Source organism: Typopeltis vanoorti, chromosome 25 (assembly GCF_054136105.1).
Source record: "Typopeltis vanoorti isolate ZY-2024b chromosome 25, IOZ_Tvanoo_1.0, whole genome shotgun sequence".
Taxonomy (NCBI): domain Eukaryota; kingdom Metazoa; phylum Arthropoda; class Arachnida; order Uropygi; family Thelyphonidae; genus Typopeltis; species Typopeltis vanoorti.
The window spans coordinates 23772242-23790318 of record NC_143573.1 but is presented as its reverse complement, the minus strand read 5'-3'; the positions used below and the strand labels follow the sequence as shown (position 1 = coordinate 23790318).

The 18077-nt window shown below is 35.4% G+C and overlaps 1 protein-coding gene across 1 annotated transcript in view; it reads left to right on the top strand.

The window, feature by feature from the left end:
- The window catches only part of Abcd3 (ATP binding cassette subfamily D member Pmp70), a 602827-nt gene that overhangs the window by 211002 nt on the left and 373748 nt on the right, over positions 1-18077 (top strand). Inside the window, exon 8 of the mRNA XM_090414763.1 lies at positions 746-816. Within this exon, the coding sequence (XP_090270889.1) occupies positions 746-816 (71 nt within the window). The remainder of the gene's footprint in view (positions 1-745; positions 817-18077) is intronic.

Here is an 18077-nt window from a genome sequence, read left to right as displayed (position 1 = left end):
AGCAAAACATGCTTCATGCCAGATTGATAGGAGAAAGACCCAGTGGAAGACCAAGATGCATGTGGATTGATGTAGTAAGAAGTGCTTTAGAAGATAGAAATATAACTTCTGACAGAAAAAACAGATTAATTTGGAGGAAAATTATTCATACAAAGTTAGTAATGATATAAACTTTTGTTGTAATAATGTAAAATTGTACTGTTATAGTATCCTGTATACTCTTTGAGGATACAGAATTCATGTGGGATGTTAATATACTTATCACATACTTCATAAATTCAATAATTATATTAGTATTATATTTGGCTAATGGTAACTGCAAATAATTTTCTTAGCACATTTAGATAATCAGGAAACTGTTTTATATTGAACTCATATCCTCAAGATTCCTTGCTTTCTTAAGAACTTTCTAATAAGGTACTCCCAGTTGCTTTTTCACAATCTTTGTAGACATTGTGGAAAACAAAGTGGAATGTTTAATTTTCATTACTTTTAACAATTCAGATAAAATTCACGATATAATTCTTGAGATAATCTGCTTTTCTTTTTATTTGTCGCATTTCTGCAAAATTAGTATTGTTTGGCATTTGCCATAGTTTAGTGGGCATGTCTAAGTTTTTATTCATTTGTATTAGGTAAACTTTTTTCCCCCTTTCCCTAAATTCAAGATAGTGTTTAAGGTAGTGACAGTAGTTTTTTTTTCAAATTAATATATGTATATATATATATATATATTTATTTTTAGTTTGGATTGAACGAATTGCGATTGAGATTTCGTTCCCGTCTTGTGAAACATTTATATAATCATTATCTAAGGTGAGCATAATTATATTCATTAAATATATTACAATTATTTATAAACAGAGAATTTTATATTTTACATTATTCCTTTGAAATATGAATTTACTTAAAGGACAAAAGTATCTAAGATATAGTTCAGTTTCATTTTAAATTTGTATACTTTGTTGTAATTGTTCATGAAATGGAATACTGAATTCCCTCCTTATTGCAATTCTCATTATCTAATTTATAAAGAAATAATTTTGAAATTAAACTTTTTTTTTTTTAACTAAGGCTGACTAAGATTAGTCTAATCCAGTTAACTCTCACTATACTAAATAATACTATTATAGTGAATAACCCCATATATTAAACTGTGAAGCCTCAGCCAGAGCCTTATTATTGGTGCTGTCATAAAGGAAATTCACTATAATGAGCCTTCATTTATAACAAACTATTCTTTTGGCTTTTATGAGTTTTCTATAATTAGAGTTGACTATTTTCATTTTATTATTATTATTATTATTATTATTTTTTTTTTTTTCTTGATTTTCATTATTTTTATACCTTGATTTTATCTACATTAGCTTTCTGAGTATAGTTAAAAATTTAAGAATTTTTGGCATATTAAACGCTTTGCCACTATGTAGATTTTAGCGATATAATTAGTATTTAAAATTATTTAATAGTAGTTGTAGTAAAAACCAAGTATGTGATTGTAATTTTGAGATTAGTTTATTTAGATTATTATACAGAGTATCTCCATGAAGTCAAAAGATTCATCGCTGGAGACCACACTAATCATTATTCACACAATCGTACTATAGCTCTCCTGAAACTCATTTACTTTCAGGGTGCACTCAGCTGCCTCTGGCAGCTCATTCCATTCAATTATCACTCTACAAGCAAAGAATCAAATTTGCACACCCTTATTAACTACTCTTACCAACTTCCAGGGGATAATCCCTTGTTCTCTTCCTACTCGTCATGTATTAAAAAATTTCTTTTGCCTCAATCTTATAGAATCTCTTTAGTAATTTTCTATCATGCCTCCTTTTCTCTGTCTGCCAGCTAAATTTTGCAACCTACACACCTTCAGTCTGTCCTCATAGGGTGCATTCCACAGATCTGTCTCTAGCTTGTTCACCTATTTCTGAATCCCCTCCACCTCCCCCTGATCCCCCAAAAATCCAGGTGACCATATCTGTGCACAGTAGTCAAGATGTGGCCAAATCATGGTCTCATAACTGCATTATTATTATTATTATTATTATTATTATTATTATTACACCCTCCATGGAGTCAATAGACTCATCGTGGGAGGTTCACTCAACTGACAACATATTTATTATATAGAATCTTAAAGTCCTTAACACTCCTTGCATTAACAACACATTCTGGTAATGCATTTCATTCACTGACAGTTCTCCATGAAAAAAATCTATTCCTCACACCTTTCTACACCACACTTTTATATAACTTCCAGGAATGGAAGTTATATAAAACCTCTTGTTCTTCCCCTCTCACCTTCTGCTCTTTTTATAATCCCCTCTGCATTAATCTAATAAAATCTTCTAACTAACTTAAACGTCTCTAACATGTCACCTCTCTTCCTCATATCCACCAAACTCTGCAATCCACATCTCTTCAACCTCTCTCCATAGCATTCCAAACTCCTAATATTGTCTTAGTCACTCATCTCTGGATCCTTGCCAATGTCTCCACATCACATCGAAAACCAGGTGACCAGATCTGAGCAAAATAATCCAAGTGTGATCTGACAAGTGCCTTATACAGTGGCAGAACCACTTCCTTATCCTTGCATGTTGCAAGGATAAGGAAGTGGTTATAGAAGTGGTATGGAAGTGGATAGAGGACATATTGCTAGTCTTGCAAAGGCAGCACTTGATGTGCAACCCTTGAAACACTAGCAATATGCCCTCTAAACTTCAGTCTGCTGTCAACTATCACACCCAAATCTCATCCACTTCCTGCAATACAGCACCATTGATATAGTACACAGCCTTATATTTCTGCACTCCAAATGCAACACCTTGCACTTATTGATATTAAAACTACAACCCTACTCTTTTGTCCAAGTAAAAAAAAAAGTATTCAAATCTTCCTTCTTGAAGGGAAATGATATCAGCAGTGTCATTTATAATTCTTCCCAACTTTGCATCATCAGCGAATAACTGAAGATTCCCAGTCAGTCCACATGATATATCATTTACAAACAATTTAAACAGCAGGGGCCCAAGAACAGAACCCTGGGGCATGCCACTGGTTGCTCTTCTTTTTGGAGAGACTGCTTCATCATACATAATCTGCTATTCCCATCCTCTGTACACCAACTTATCATGTGATAATCTATCAAACTCTTTTGCAAAGTCTAAGAATATCAACACTGTATGTGATTCTCCCTTATCTAACACACTCATCACCTTATCATAAAATGCAAGTAAATTACTGAAACAGGACCTACCCTTTACATATCCATGCTGACCATCATAAAGAATGCCATGTCCGTCATCCCAATTCTGTATTCTATTACTTACCAATCTCTCCAACACCTTGACAACAACCGCAGTTATACAGACTGCTCTATAGTTGGAGACTTCTGTCTTAGAACCATGTTTGTGGAGTGGTACTATTTTGCCTTCTTTCCACTCCTTAAGAACCCTACTCACTGCAAGACATTCATTAAATAACCAGGTCAAGGGCATAACCAACTGTGGTGCACATTCCTTAAACATATGTGGTGATATGTCATCCATTCCCACAGCCTTATTCACATCTAACCCAACCAACATCTGATACATGTCTATTTCTTTCACTTCCAATTCTCCTAATACTTGCCTCTCTTATATATACTGTATCAGATAATTTATACCAGTATGATATACGCTGATAAAGTGCTCATTCAATAATTCCACTATATCCTTTGTAGCCGTTAGTCTGCTGCCATGACTATCCATAAATGTTAGTCTGCCATCATTATTCTTCTTCTTGCTTACCATGTAGCAGAAAAATTCCCTTGAGTTAACCTTGACCTGACCACCCAATCTCCTCTCATAATGCACCTTTTCTTTCTTTACCATGCATGTCACCTTTCTAGCATGCACCTTATACTCTTCATGGATCTGATCACCAGCAACTGTTTCATATCTCCTCCATATCATTTTCTTTTCTAGCACAGCTTGCTTGATTTCGCTGTTCATCCATTTCACTCCCACTCTATTAACTTGCTTAACCCTTGGTATGTAGTCATACATTGCTTTTGCCCTATGAGTTTCCATGCATTGCTAACATCTTTTCTGCTCAGCTTGTCTACCCAATGTACTGATACTAACTGACTACAGAGCTTCCTATAATCACCTGCTTGATACTTCCACACGTATCAAGCAGGTCCATTTTTGGCAATGACCTTTTCTTGTTTCACCACTTCCCAAACAAGTACCTCATGATCACTCTTGCCAACTGGTGGCAGTCTCAACACCTCATTAACAATTACATCTTGTGAAGTTATCACCAAATCCAAAACATTAAAGCCTCTAGTTGCTTCAATCACATGCTGCTTTTTACTTATTTCTCAGAAATTCTACGAACTCGCTCTCCTTGTTCCCATACACTATCTCCCTCTTCCATTCTATATTCCTGTAATTAAAATCTCCCATCAGGATCACCTTCTTTTTACATGCCCAACTAATTTGCCTAAACATTTCACAATCAGTATTCTCTGCATTCCCTGGCCTATAACAGCATCCTATCAGATATACTAACCTATTTATTTCAACTTTGCACCACAGAGATTCAAAATCTGTGCATGCACTATCAGCTTCCACACTTTGCGGACACAATTCCTCTGCAGTCATTAACAGCACTCCCTCTCCTCTTTTCACATCTCTATCCTTCCGGAAAATTATATATCCTTCTAATTATATTCCCAGCATCACATCCTCCTCAGACAACCAAGTTTCACTTATTCCAATTACTTTTGGGCGTACTGTCTCAATCAGTGGCACAAACTCGACTTTCTTGTTTCAGATACTCCTTACATGTTTGTATAAACATAACAATTACTGTGTGTTTGAGACCATTCTATCAGCATCAACATTCTCTATTCTAGCTGCTATACTACACCTCTCTCTTCGGTGTAGTATAGCAGCTAGAATCGGTTTGACCATTCCTGTTTCCCTGATCCTGACTGTGATTTCCATTGTTACCTGTCTCATCCTTACCTTTATGCATTCATCACCTGGTGCTGCTGCAACCACATCTTCAACCTCATATCCATCTTCTCCTACTGTACAATCTGTTGATTTGTGCTATCCTGTTTCACAGGTCGACTCTGATCATTTGCTACATTAACTTCTTGACTGTGTGCCTTCTCAGGAAACAATAGCCTTTCTAAATGCCCAACACTAAACCCATTCAAATATAATCCATCAGCTTTATACCATTTGAACTTCCCTTCAAATTCACTCCACATATTTACAAATTGTGAACCCCCTTTGCCTCACACAACTCAGCCATCTTACTATTCATTATCTCTGCTCTCCTTCTCAATTCACTGTTATCATATCTGGACAACACTATTCTTCTTTACCCTGCAACAACTTCCTCAAGTTTCTATCAACATTCTTTTCCCCAACTAAGTTGTTTGTGCCTACAACTACCACCAATTTTGACACCTGGTATTTCTTTTTCTGCAATGAATCAGTTATTTGCTTTATTGTTCCACCAGGAAAGCATGTTTTGTGCACTTTATTAGTAATCACATCTCTAATGATTGAGTCCCCATACACTGATATCACTATCCTTTGATTCTTTCTTTATAACATTAACTTCCTCCTCCTTATCATCAGCCAATTTCTCCTTTATCTGTTTAATATCCTCTTCCAGATTTTCTACTTTTCATTTTCATTCCAGAAATTCTACTTTTCATTTTCATTAACTCCTGCTTAAGCTCTTCTTCTATGGTCCCAGCATTTGCCTCCATTTCTAATTGCTCTAATCTATTCAGACACTTTTCACATATGTTAACACTTTCCTTCTCATTTACCCAAACAGTCCACAGATCATCACATTTTTCATTGCATACATATTGCAGTTTTTGCAATGCATATATAGAGAGGAATAATAGCCTCCCTATCTTTACTTGTCATTGTGTGCTTCAACATCCAAGTAATCCTTTGAGCTATTTTGTCAACTTTTGCAGTATGTTGTCTGAACTTCCCAGATTCCAAGCCTCATCATTTCCTGTAATCCTGTGCATCCCGAAGGGATAAGGTATTCTCTAGCACATTTAATAGTGATGATGCCCTTAGCATGGAAAGAGCCACATTAGAATCCTATCTATGATGGGAGTAATATTTATAAGGATGTGTTCAACTTTTGGTGAGTTGGTTTGTTCTCCTGGAAACTTGGAATTTTCTTCTTGCAAAGTAGAAAAGCTAAACAAAGAACATGCTCAGACATAGGATAATTGATCCTGTTTCCACAATCTGCTATCATTGCCAAAAGCAGGTTTATGAGAAACCAAGTAACTTTATCATAACAAACCATTGTCTAATGCATAGGAGGAAGAGGGGAATGGAATTGAGTTTATTTTATACTTGAGTTAATGTTATTGAATTAGCTTTTTTTTTCGTTTGTTGTTTCGAATTGCAGCTTAAGCAACTAAGGTTCTGTCTTTTAACTGCAAGTGTTCTGTGAAAGAACAAAAATACCATGATTATATACTAATCTAAAATGTTTTAAAAAAAATCTTATTGAATGTTTTAATGGATATCCATAATGCTTTCTCTAATATTTGAAAAAAAGAGTACTTTAATTAGCATATTAAGGGGAAAGCTGTAAACAAGTTCCTTTAAGAAAAAGCTTGGGGATACTTCATAGGATGTTTCCATCAGTAACTTAAAATTGTTATTGAGTTGCCAAGACAGTTAAAGCTATTATTACCATTAACATGTTTGCTGCCATGCTCCTCGGGCATAGTTTGTTACCGCACACCAAGCACTTTCACTTCTACAAGGTCAGTACGAGTTATCTCGCAGCTGTCTTATAAGACAGAATTTTGTTTCATACGGCAACTACGAGCAATCTCATATCACCCCACCTATGTCTTACATGTGCTGACGGCTGTGTAACTTGAGTTCAGAGTCAGTAACGTTCAGCATTCAGTGCAGTAAGGTTTATTGCGTCTAGTCTTACAGTTATTTAAAATTGTCTAAATAAAAACATTCAATTACACCATGGCCAGTAAAAGAAAGCTCACTGATGAAGAATTAGAAGCTTATGCTAATATGAGCGATGATGAATGGAATGAATTATTTGGTTTCGACTCTGAAGATGATTATAATCCTACAGATGACTCTAGTGATGACTCATATGATGATATATTGTATATAAATATATGTTGAAAAAACTTCAAAAAATTGTTTTATTTGCATTAATAAGTACACAGTTTATGCAACAATACCACTTATAATATACTTTTGTTGAAATTATTTTCCTTCTGCCAAACCCCCAGATGTGCTCTCTGCTTTATTCACAAGCCAAGGGTCCAAATTAAAGTGCTTATACTACAGGTTAACTCATGCTTGGCATAGGAGGTCAGTAATCGACGTACAAGTATATTTGTAGTTGGCTTGTGAGGCTCATATACCAACTACGAGTATATTTGTAGTTGGCAGCGAATGTGTTAAACTGTTCGCTGCCAATTACAGTATTCACTTTTCCCATGTACTGTGATAATAATCATGGTACAACTGAAATCTGAATCATTGTTAAAAATTGGATAACATTTTGCCAGTCTTCAAGAGAAAAGTGTTCCTTTGTACCCTGCGTATGCAGCTCTGTTTTATTTTGTCAGAAATAGTGCACATTAAGAATGTCTGCTGTTGCCAGTCCAAATGACAGTGCAGTACATAACAATGTGAGTTGGTTCATTTGTATCTCTTTTTCCATGATTATCAACTAATGTTCATGTTTGTCATGAAACTTTTTACTGATAATCAAAATAATAATAATAAAAAAAAAAAACAGCTGGTTTTAATAGTTGTTGTCATGTATATATATGACTAAGAGTTTATAAAGTAGAACACCAGAATAACACCAACAAATGTATGTGGTAAGTGGCGATAAAGGTGATTGGGCAGGTGTGGTGAAGAATTTGCAAACAACATGTGGCTTGGATAAGACTGGTTATAGAGCTAAAAATGAACTGCTCTGTTTGTTTACAAATGCTATAAGTATCAGAAATAAGGAGGATGAAATGGTTTCAGTGATTGAGTTTATTTGCCCCAAAATCATTGGAATAAGTGATACATGGTTGAATGAGGATGATATCATAATGGAAATAGAAATGGAAGGATACATTGTTTTTCGCGAGGATAGAAAGGGAAAGAAGGGAGGGGGGAAGTGCTGCTGATGATAGCAGGAGAATTAAGTCCACATTAGATAGACATGAAAGGGGGAAATTGTGGCAATGGTTATGAGGCAGTGTGGTGTAACATGAAGGTTGAGAGGAAGACATATGTAGTTGGATGTTGCTATAGGCCTGGGAATGTGGAGGGTAGTGATGAAGAAATGTATAAGTGACTTGGATTAGTGAACAAAGGAAGGGTAATTTTAATTATGGCAGTATAGATTGGAATGAAGAGATAGCATTTGGGAATAAGGAAAATTAATTTGTTGAGTTCTTGAGCGATAACTATCTCAGGCAGCATAAAGGAGGGCACGTGAGGATCGAGAGTTCCAGATCTGATCATTTCATCAGAGGATGTAATTGTGAAAGCTGTTTCACACTTTCTTCAGTTGGTAAAAGTGAACATGAAGTGATCACCTGTGTTGTGGCTAGTCATATGCAAACTTTTGTGAGGAAAGGATATATGTGGAATTATAAGGCTAGTGATTATGACAAGCTTAGGAGACAGCTTGAATCTATAACATGGGAGGGAGCGGTAAGGAAATAAATGCTGCATGGGAACTGATGAAGAAATACATAACAGTATCAATGTGTGAATGTATCCCGAAGTCCAAAAAACTGAATAAGGTAGGTGTAAAATGAATCAATGTGGAGCTTAAACATGAAATCTGGAAGAAGAAAGTACTTTGGGGGGAGTACAAGATGAATAATGGTAATAATCAGATATGTGAAGAAGCATAATGAACAAGCCAGGAGAGTGACTCAGTAAGTAAAACCAAAGTAGAGTGTGAGCAGAAATTGCAAATCAGCCAAAGAAAAGATAATGTTAATGGATGAAACTGGTAGAATGGTAACTGCTGCAGAAGACATTGTTGAGGTCAGTGTTCAATTTATAAGGGTGTTTCATCCTGATCAGGGGGGAATCATGAGGAATTTAAGTGTAGTGGACTTAGGAGAGGATGGCTTAATATTGTGAGTGAGCAGGAGGTATTTGAGGAAACAAATAAACTTGATGTCATAAGGTAATAGGATTTAATGACACTCACTACACATCTTAAGGGAATATTCCATGGAATTGGCAGTAGCATTGGCATTCCTGTTTAATAAAAGTCTTGCAACAGTTGTTGATTGTATCTGGAGTTGTGGTGAAGGTACTAGAGAAATTGGTGAGAGGGTAGGATACAGAATTGAGTTGAAAACAGCAGTATTCTTTGTGGTTATCAGCATGACTTTGTTAAGGGGAGATCATGTTTTACTAACTTATGTACTATAACAAAGTGACAAATATCTTAGACAGGGGAAATGCATATACGGGAGTGCACTTGGATTTTGCAAAAGCTTTTGATAGACTGCCACACGACAAACTAATAAATAAATTGAAACAGATGGGATTGGATACCAGATTTCTGAGTTGCATCAGTGACTGGATGTCAGAAAGTTATATATGGGGGTGTGTTATCCTATAAGAGGAAGGTCACTAGTGGTGTATTGCAGGATTCAGTTTTGAGAAAACTGTTGTTCAGTTTGTATATTAGTGATATTGGGATGGGTTTGACTAGTACTATTCAGCTGTTTGCAGATGATGCAAAACTGGGAGAGCAATTCAGAGTTGAGCCGATGTTATGGCTTTACGAGTGGACTTGAATAGATTGCATGAATGGATAGGTAAGTGAAAATGTCACTTCAATGTTGCAAAGTGAAAGGTTTTGACATTTGGTAAACAATGATAGTATGATGTGGGAAACTTTAAAGGAAGTAGAGGAGATGAAAGATCTAGGAGTGATGGTGGACAGAGATCTGAAATTCAGAGATGACATTGCACAAGTTGTGAAGATGTCCCATCAGATGATGATGATGCAGAGGACCCTGACATGCAGAAATAGAGAGGATATGATGCCATTGTATAAGACCTTGATCAGGCTTCATATGGATTATTGTGCACAGATTTGGTCACAGAGTTTTCATGGTGATGAAGATATGTTGTAAAGAGTCCAGAGAAGATTCACAAAGGTGGTCAGTGGTCTTTGGAATGTGGAATACGAAGACAGATTGAGAGAATGTATGTACGTTGCAGAGCCTTGTGAATAGGAGGAAGAGGGGGGGGGGATATGCTTGAGACATATAAGCTAGTCAGGGGTTGTTATTATCAGGTTGACATGGAAGAGATTTTTCATAGAATGGGAGAAGGGGGGGGAGTAGAGCAAGAGGCCTTTGCTGGAAACTGTATAGGGAGGGTGTGAGCAAAGGTGACAACTGTTATGTAGATATAGATGAGACTGATGTTATTTTAAAATATTTCTAATTGTATGTTGCATTGTTCAGACTGTTGTGCATGTTGATGCATTCATATGTTTGGCTAATGAAGACTAGGATGTATTTAGACAAGTTGATACTTTAGTTAATATTTAGATGTTTAGGATCTAATGCCATTTCCAATGATTCCCAGATTTTTCTCTCCATTGTATTTTAGCAATTGTGTAATAAAAAGCTCCCAATTTATCCCATAACACTTAATGTCTCATTTGTGATGTGTTTTGTGGGTCAGCTGAAGAGAGCACATGTGATAACAAAGATGAGTTCTTCAATACATTATTCAGTTGATTTTTCTCTCTCCATAGTAAGATGACAAGCAATCACACTATAGCTGATAAATTGGGTATGTCAAAGTTTTGTAGATTGGAGTAGTAATCTCCTCTTGATAGAGGGGGTAAATACTACTTTAATTTATATTCATTAAGTATTTTTGCCAGTTTTATGGAAATAGAGCTGATATATGGAAGCATGCTGAATCGTCTGTTTTCTTCTTCAGAAATTTCTCTGTCTCGCATTGTTTGAGTAGTCTGGAGATGGTGGTCATTTTAGTCATTTTGACAGAAAGTTTTTTTAAATGTTGAAGTTCTTCGGCTTAGTGATGAGTCAGCAGGCTCTTGCTGCTAGTGTGGAAATAATAACCAATTTTTGCAGTCTATATTGATGGGAAGAGGCATGTAGATATCTTTCAGTATGTGTAGGCTTTTGAAATATAGACACTTTTAATTTTTCCAATTCCTTAGTTAGTCTAAGGTACAAAAATGGGAGTGAACCATTAGGTTCTAATTCATAGGCGAATTTTATGTTGGGGTGTTGATGATTCAGATACTCATGAAAAGCAGAATTGAAGGTTGTCCATAGTTCCAGACTAAGAATATATCGTTATTATACCTTTTCTATAATTTTGGTTTATTATGGTATTCTAGCCTTCATTAGCCAGACACATGCACATGAATGTATAAGCACACACAATGTTCTGAACAGTGCAACATACAGTTTAAAATATTTTTAAATAACATCAGTCTCGTCTATAACTACATAATAGTTGCCACCTTTGTTAGTCCTTACTGTTTTGTCTAATTCTGTGCAATTAGGATGAAATGTGCTGATTTTTAGTGGAACCTGTGGCATAGTAATTAAATAATAAAGCAACAATAAAACCATTTATCTTAATAGATTAAATTTGTTATTTCTATTATTTCCTAGCACGCGGTAACAATTGTATTTTAATAGGTGATTCACCAAACGTTTTGCTTGTATTCCATTCGTATTACTGTTACAGACACTGGAGATGTACTATTAATTTTAGTACAAAATATCTGTCCTTTTACTAATTAAAGATATCACTGTGGCTTTTACATGTTGCTTTATTATGAAATGTGCTGTCAATCAAAATAAATGTTATCATGTTATTCCTGTGTTCTGCCTTATAAACTCTTAGTCACATACTCATGAACTGACACATATACACGATCAAATCCTAAGGACGAACATTACAACTGCAAATTCAGATGAATCAGCTTGTGGCAATATAACTGACAATTTTGAGTAGGAAAGCAGATACAAATTCAGATTTTCGCTTTATGCATAAAGGGATCACGTGGTAGCACTCAACAGAATGAAAGGCAAAATGCTGCACTAAGTGAATTGTGTTTGAAGGAAGCTCTTTTTGCAAAGGAATAGTTGCAACCTTGGATGACTTTTAACGTCTCAAAGACATCATCTAGATCAGGGATGGCCAACCTATGGCACATGTGCCAAAAGTTGTGCATTGGATTATTAGAAGTGGTGCATTGAGCTCCAATGATAATAATAAAACAGTAAGCCTATTTATGCAAAAAGTACTAATCGAAAACTGATTTGTAGAAAAAAAGCTAAAACTTAGTTATCATGTTTAGCAATTTTATTATTTCGTGCATATCTTTTGCACATTCACTTGTTTGCTGAGGCACCAAGTGTGTTAGCAAAAACGGTTTGTCGCATTTTTTGTCAGTCAGTTTACAACTGATACTCATGTGCTATGGAGTTGTGTTTCTTCATCCTTTGTGAACATTTGCAGTTCATAAATTGTTTCCTAGCTTAGTAAATGATATCATTGTGTTCAAGATGTAATTAAACCTGTTTACCTCTCAGTTAGAAAATGAGGATTTGCGCCAGTTTCCACATTTAAAAGAACAGAATGAATTGTGCTTAAGATAATGGCAATTTTTGAAAAAAAATCAGTTTATTGCAAGAGACAGTTGAAAGACTATTTCATGATTTTGCTAAAGAAGAGGACTGCATACTTGTATTTATAAACCCATTTTCACTTAGTGAACAAAAAATTTAAGATTGCCTAGTAACATACAAATGGAACTTATGGATTTATGGATTGCATACATATTCATTATTGAACAAGAAATTTGACGAGTTTCTCTCAGTCCCAAATGCATCTGACATGATTAATTTTTTGGCAATCATTACCTTGTGAGTATTTTCCAGAATTAAGAAAATTTACTCAGAGTTAGATCTTCATTTCTGAGTGACGTACAGACGTGAAACAAGGATTTTCAACAATGAAATTGATTAAATGCAAAACGAGGTTGTGATTGACTGATTCAAATTTGAAGAATTCTCTGCTACTCTCTCAGTAACTAATTTAACTCTAAACCTTAAAAGCAAAATAGACTCGGTAGTCTCATTAAGGTAAATAATGTTTATTTTGTTGGAAGTTTTTGCACTTGGTTATACTATAAATTAAAGATACCAAGAAATTATATACTTGGTTTAATCCTTTATCCAAGTGTATGCAAACAAGTTTGCTTCTGAATTATTTCCAGGACTGGGGAACTCGAGGTGCTTAAGGGTCCAAGCTGTATAATTGAGAGAAGACCTCCACATAGCCTTTAAAGGAATGCAGAGAACCGACCAGGGCTTCTGACCTAATGTCCAATCCTCACCTTCTCGTAGTGCACCCTGTTGGGTATCTACCTGGATACTGAACGAACAAGGATGGGCTGGCAATTTGAGATTTAGCCGACCAAATTGTATTCTTATTGGCTTAAACCAATATACAAAATGATGGTACAACATGACAAAATTTTATGCTGAGTGGGGTGTTGCCTGGTTAAACAAGGCCCCCGTTATTTTTGCCAGGGAACCAGGGCGAAAGCGAAAAGTCAACTACTGGAACAAATCTGAAAGCACCCCCCCCCCCAACTCAACATCACTTAAAAATCGGTACTATTAACATAAGAAGCTTGAATGGCAAAGAAATCGAGCTAGTTGAGGAATTAGATAAGTACCAAATCGACATAATTTTTTGACTGAATCAAAAAAGACAAAAACTGGTGAGATCTTTCTGAGCAATAAATACAAAATATTATATTCAGGCAATGACAATCAAGGAAAAGAACGAGTAGCCATAGTATTCAACACAAAATACGAGGCTAATCTTCTTGAATGGCAGTCAGTCTCAAGTAGAGTAATGTGGACAAATATTAGAATGGAGAACTGGACAATGAGACTTATTTGTGCGTATAGTCCCACAGAAGGCTCTACTAAGGTAGAAGTGGAGGAATTTTTTGAGGCTTTAAAGAAAGCAACTGACACAAAGAAAAAGGAAAAGTTAGTCGATTCTTGTTGGGGATCTACATATCAGAGTAGGAAATGATTGTCAGACATACAAAAATGTTTTGAGAAAATTTGGAGAAAAGAGCAAAGCTAATAATAATGGCAAATACCTGTTGGATTTCTGCTCAGGACATGGACTGGTTATTACTAACACCATGTTCCAACATAAAAATGTGCACAAATTCACATGGAGAGAAGAGGCAAATAATAAGAAAAGTCTCATTGACTATGTTATTGTTGATAGTGATGTTTTCTCCCTGGTGCAGGACACCAGAGTGTACAGAGGATTTGAAATTGGAAGCGATCACTATTTAATCTTGAGCAGAATAAAATTGAATTTCATATTGAAAAGAATGACATGTACGAAAGTTTTAAAGTGAATAAAAGTTGAGCAGCTCTTAGATGTGACTGTAGACTAAAATACTCAAAGATTATTGAAGAAAAAATGAAAGAGTTTGAGAACAAGAACCAAACCTTGAAGAAAACCCTGATTGATTCAGCTAGAGAGGCATGTGGTGAGGTTGTCTGCAGGGATAGAAAAATCAGAACTCCATGGTTGACACAAGAAGTTAAAGAGGCAGTGAAGGAAAAGAAGAAAGCATATCAAAAGTTCCTGGCAAATAAGTCAGGTTGTGCTCTTAGAGAATACAGAGTAGGAAAGTAAAACACTGTGTAAAACTAGCTAAACGAAAGTCATGGGAGGACTTTGGCAAGAACATAGAAAATAAATATCAAGAAGGTGGTAAGATATTCTGGAGGTTGTTGAAGAAGCTTAGAAATGGAGGAAAGAGTGCTGTAAAAGGAGTTAGAGATGATAAAGGTAACATGAAGATGGGAGAAAAAGATATCCTTCAAGTATGGAGTAATTACTTCGAAAAATTGCTAAATGAAACAAGCAATGATAGCACAGTGGTAAAAAACACTCAACAATCATACGGTCAGGAATACATATCCATACTTGAAGTAGAAAAAGCAATCAAAGGCTTGAAATGTGGAAAGGCAGCATGGGTAGATGATATTCGACCAGAAATGCTGAAGTATGGTGGTATAAATGTTTTACAGTGGCTGCACTGCATAGTTCAGAAGGCTTGGACAGAGGAACGAATTCCTGATGATTGGAGTCGAGCTCTAATAGTATCCGTATATAAAAAGGGAAATAAAACTGAATGTGAAAATTACAGAGTATTTCCCTACTGAGTGTTCCGGGCAAGATTTATGCCATTATACTTGAGAAACGGCTGAGAAGAATTGTAGAAAAAAGCTTGATGAAGAACAAGCTGGATTCAGGCCAAATAGAGGCTGTCAGGATAAGATCTTCACTTTACGACAAATAGTTGAGAAAGCATGGGAATATAATAAAGATCTGTATTTAAGTTTTGTCGATCTGGAAAAGGCATACGACAAGGTGCCAAGATTGAAGCTATTCAATACACTACAGTTATATGGTGTCAATGGAGCATTATATCATGCAATACTTAGTCTTTATTTGAGTTGCAAGTCAGCAGTTAGAATTGAAGGAAGTACAGGAAGATGGTTTAATGTTAAATCTGGTGTGAGACAAGGATGTATATTATCCCCTCTGTTATTCATTATCTATATGGATCACATTATGAAGGAAAGTGGTATTAAACGTGATATCAGAATTGGAGATGTTAATGTCAGCTCTTTGCTTTATGCGGATGATGTTATACTTCTGAATAAATCCGCTACAAGTTTGCAAGATTCTCTGACTAAATTGAATAACTATTGTAATAGATATGGTATGAAAGTCAGCATTAAAAAGCCGAAGACAATGAAAATAGGTAGAATTGTTGAAAATGTCAACTGTGTTGTAAACGGGGAACCAGTGGAACAAGTAAAACATTTCAGCTTTTTTAGGCATGATTTTTATTGAAGATGGTAAATTAAATATGGAAATAGACAACAGAATCAACAAAGCTGGTATGGTAGGAAGTTAATTGAATAAATTCATCTGGAATAAGAGAGAAATTAGTCGGAATTTCTCTCTTTATCTGTATTATCTAAATTATCTGTATACAAGACAGTGTTCAAACCAGTTTTAACTTATGGATCTGAGAGCTCGGTCAGAAGTAAAACACTTGGCCAAAGACCACAGATATGAGAGTCCTGAGAAAGATTAGAGGCATGAACAGACGTCATCAATGGCAATATCATATTAAAAACAAGGATATTAATGAAAGAACTCGCCATGGTCAGCATCCAGGAATGCGTTAGCAGAGCTAATCTCAGGTGGTATGATCACTTGAACAGATTGGGCAAGGAAAGATTAGTAATACAAGTGTTTGCTGCCAGGTTGGCAGGAAAACGACCCAGAGGAAGACCAAGATATAGGTGGATTGATACGGTACAATGTGCCTTAGACGATAGAAATATAAGTTCTGATAATGTTGGAGTCTTAACAGATTGATTTGGAAGAAATTTGTTGATAGGAAGTTAGTAATGATGCAAGTTCTTCATGTAGTATATATCCTGTACACCCCTTGAGGGTACATGTTAGGAATTTGATGATGATGATAATGACTGTGGCAACTCGTATATAGAAGCTTATAACTTCACGTCACTTGGCTTAGTATCCCATTATGCAAAGCACATATCCTTACGGGTATGTAATGCTATACATTATGGGAAGGGTCACTACCCAGACTGGTTTTACCTTTATTGAGGTCTTGTCAGTGGGAACCAGACCCAGAAGTGATACCAAGGTTGAAGTAAAGCAGAAGTCATATTTTAATATACAAGTTGCCAAAAGATGTCTCACCTTATTATTAAAATAATCTGGATTGGAGGTAGTTGGATGTTTTTCCACTTTGGTTATACTATAAATTAAAGATACCAAGAAATTATATACTTGGTTTAATCTTTTATCCAAGTGTAGGCAAACAAGTTTGCACTTGTTTGCAATATTGGGTTTGGCTTCCACTGACAAGACCCCAATCAAGGTCGAAACTGGTCTGGGTAGTGACTCTTCCCATAATACATAGCATTATACATTATGGAAAATTTTGGAAACAACTACCGTGTTAGAGCAAAACTTTAGTTTAATATAAACCAAAATGAACACTCAACGTTTCAACCTTCATATCAAGGTCATCATCTGGAGCATACACATATATATATACAGAGAAACAAGCTGCACTACAATCTACATGGTTTGCTAAAGTTACTGACCAACCATTACAACAATTATTGGCCTGACTTCTGGTGAAAAAAAAAAAAAAACCTTTACTGCATCAAAGCTAGAGTCCTATTATTATTGTTATCACCAAGGTTGAAGTAAAGCAGAAGTCATATTTTAATATACAAGTTGCCAAAAGATGTCTCACCTTATTATTAAAATAATCTGGATTGGAGGTAGTTGTTGGATGTTTTTCCACTTTGGTTATACTATAAATTAAAGATACCAAGAAATTATATACTTGGTTTAATCTTTTATCCAAGTGTTGGGTTACAAAATTAAATTGGGCTGGAGAGCAACATGTTTATATATATATATATATATATATATATATATATATATATAAACATGTAATTAATATCAATTGGTATGGAATAGTTTCTAATGAAAGTTGAAAATTGCTTAAAGTCCTAAAGTATGCTAGATACTAAGTAGGCTGAATATGTGCCATCCAAATTCTTGGAATTTTTATGTCTCCATCATTGTTGAGATTAGGGTGATTAATCAGAATTTCACAGGCTTATTTAAATTTTCTTTCATACCAGGTTTTTGTATGATGTCAAGAGCAGGTACTTTTCCAATCAATTTGGTGTAGGATGTTGAGAGCATGATCTGAGAGACCTGCTTCACCAAAATTGTTATATTTAATGTGTCTTTTGTGTCTTTTTTTTACGTATAAACTTAAAAAACAGTTTCACCAATATAAGGTAAGTTATGCAGTAGATACAATAAACTCCAGGATGTGCC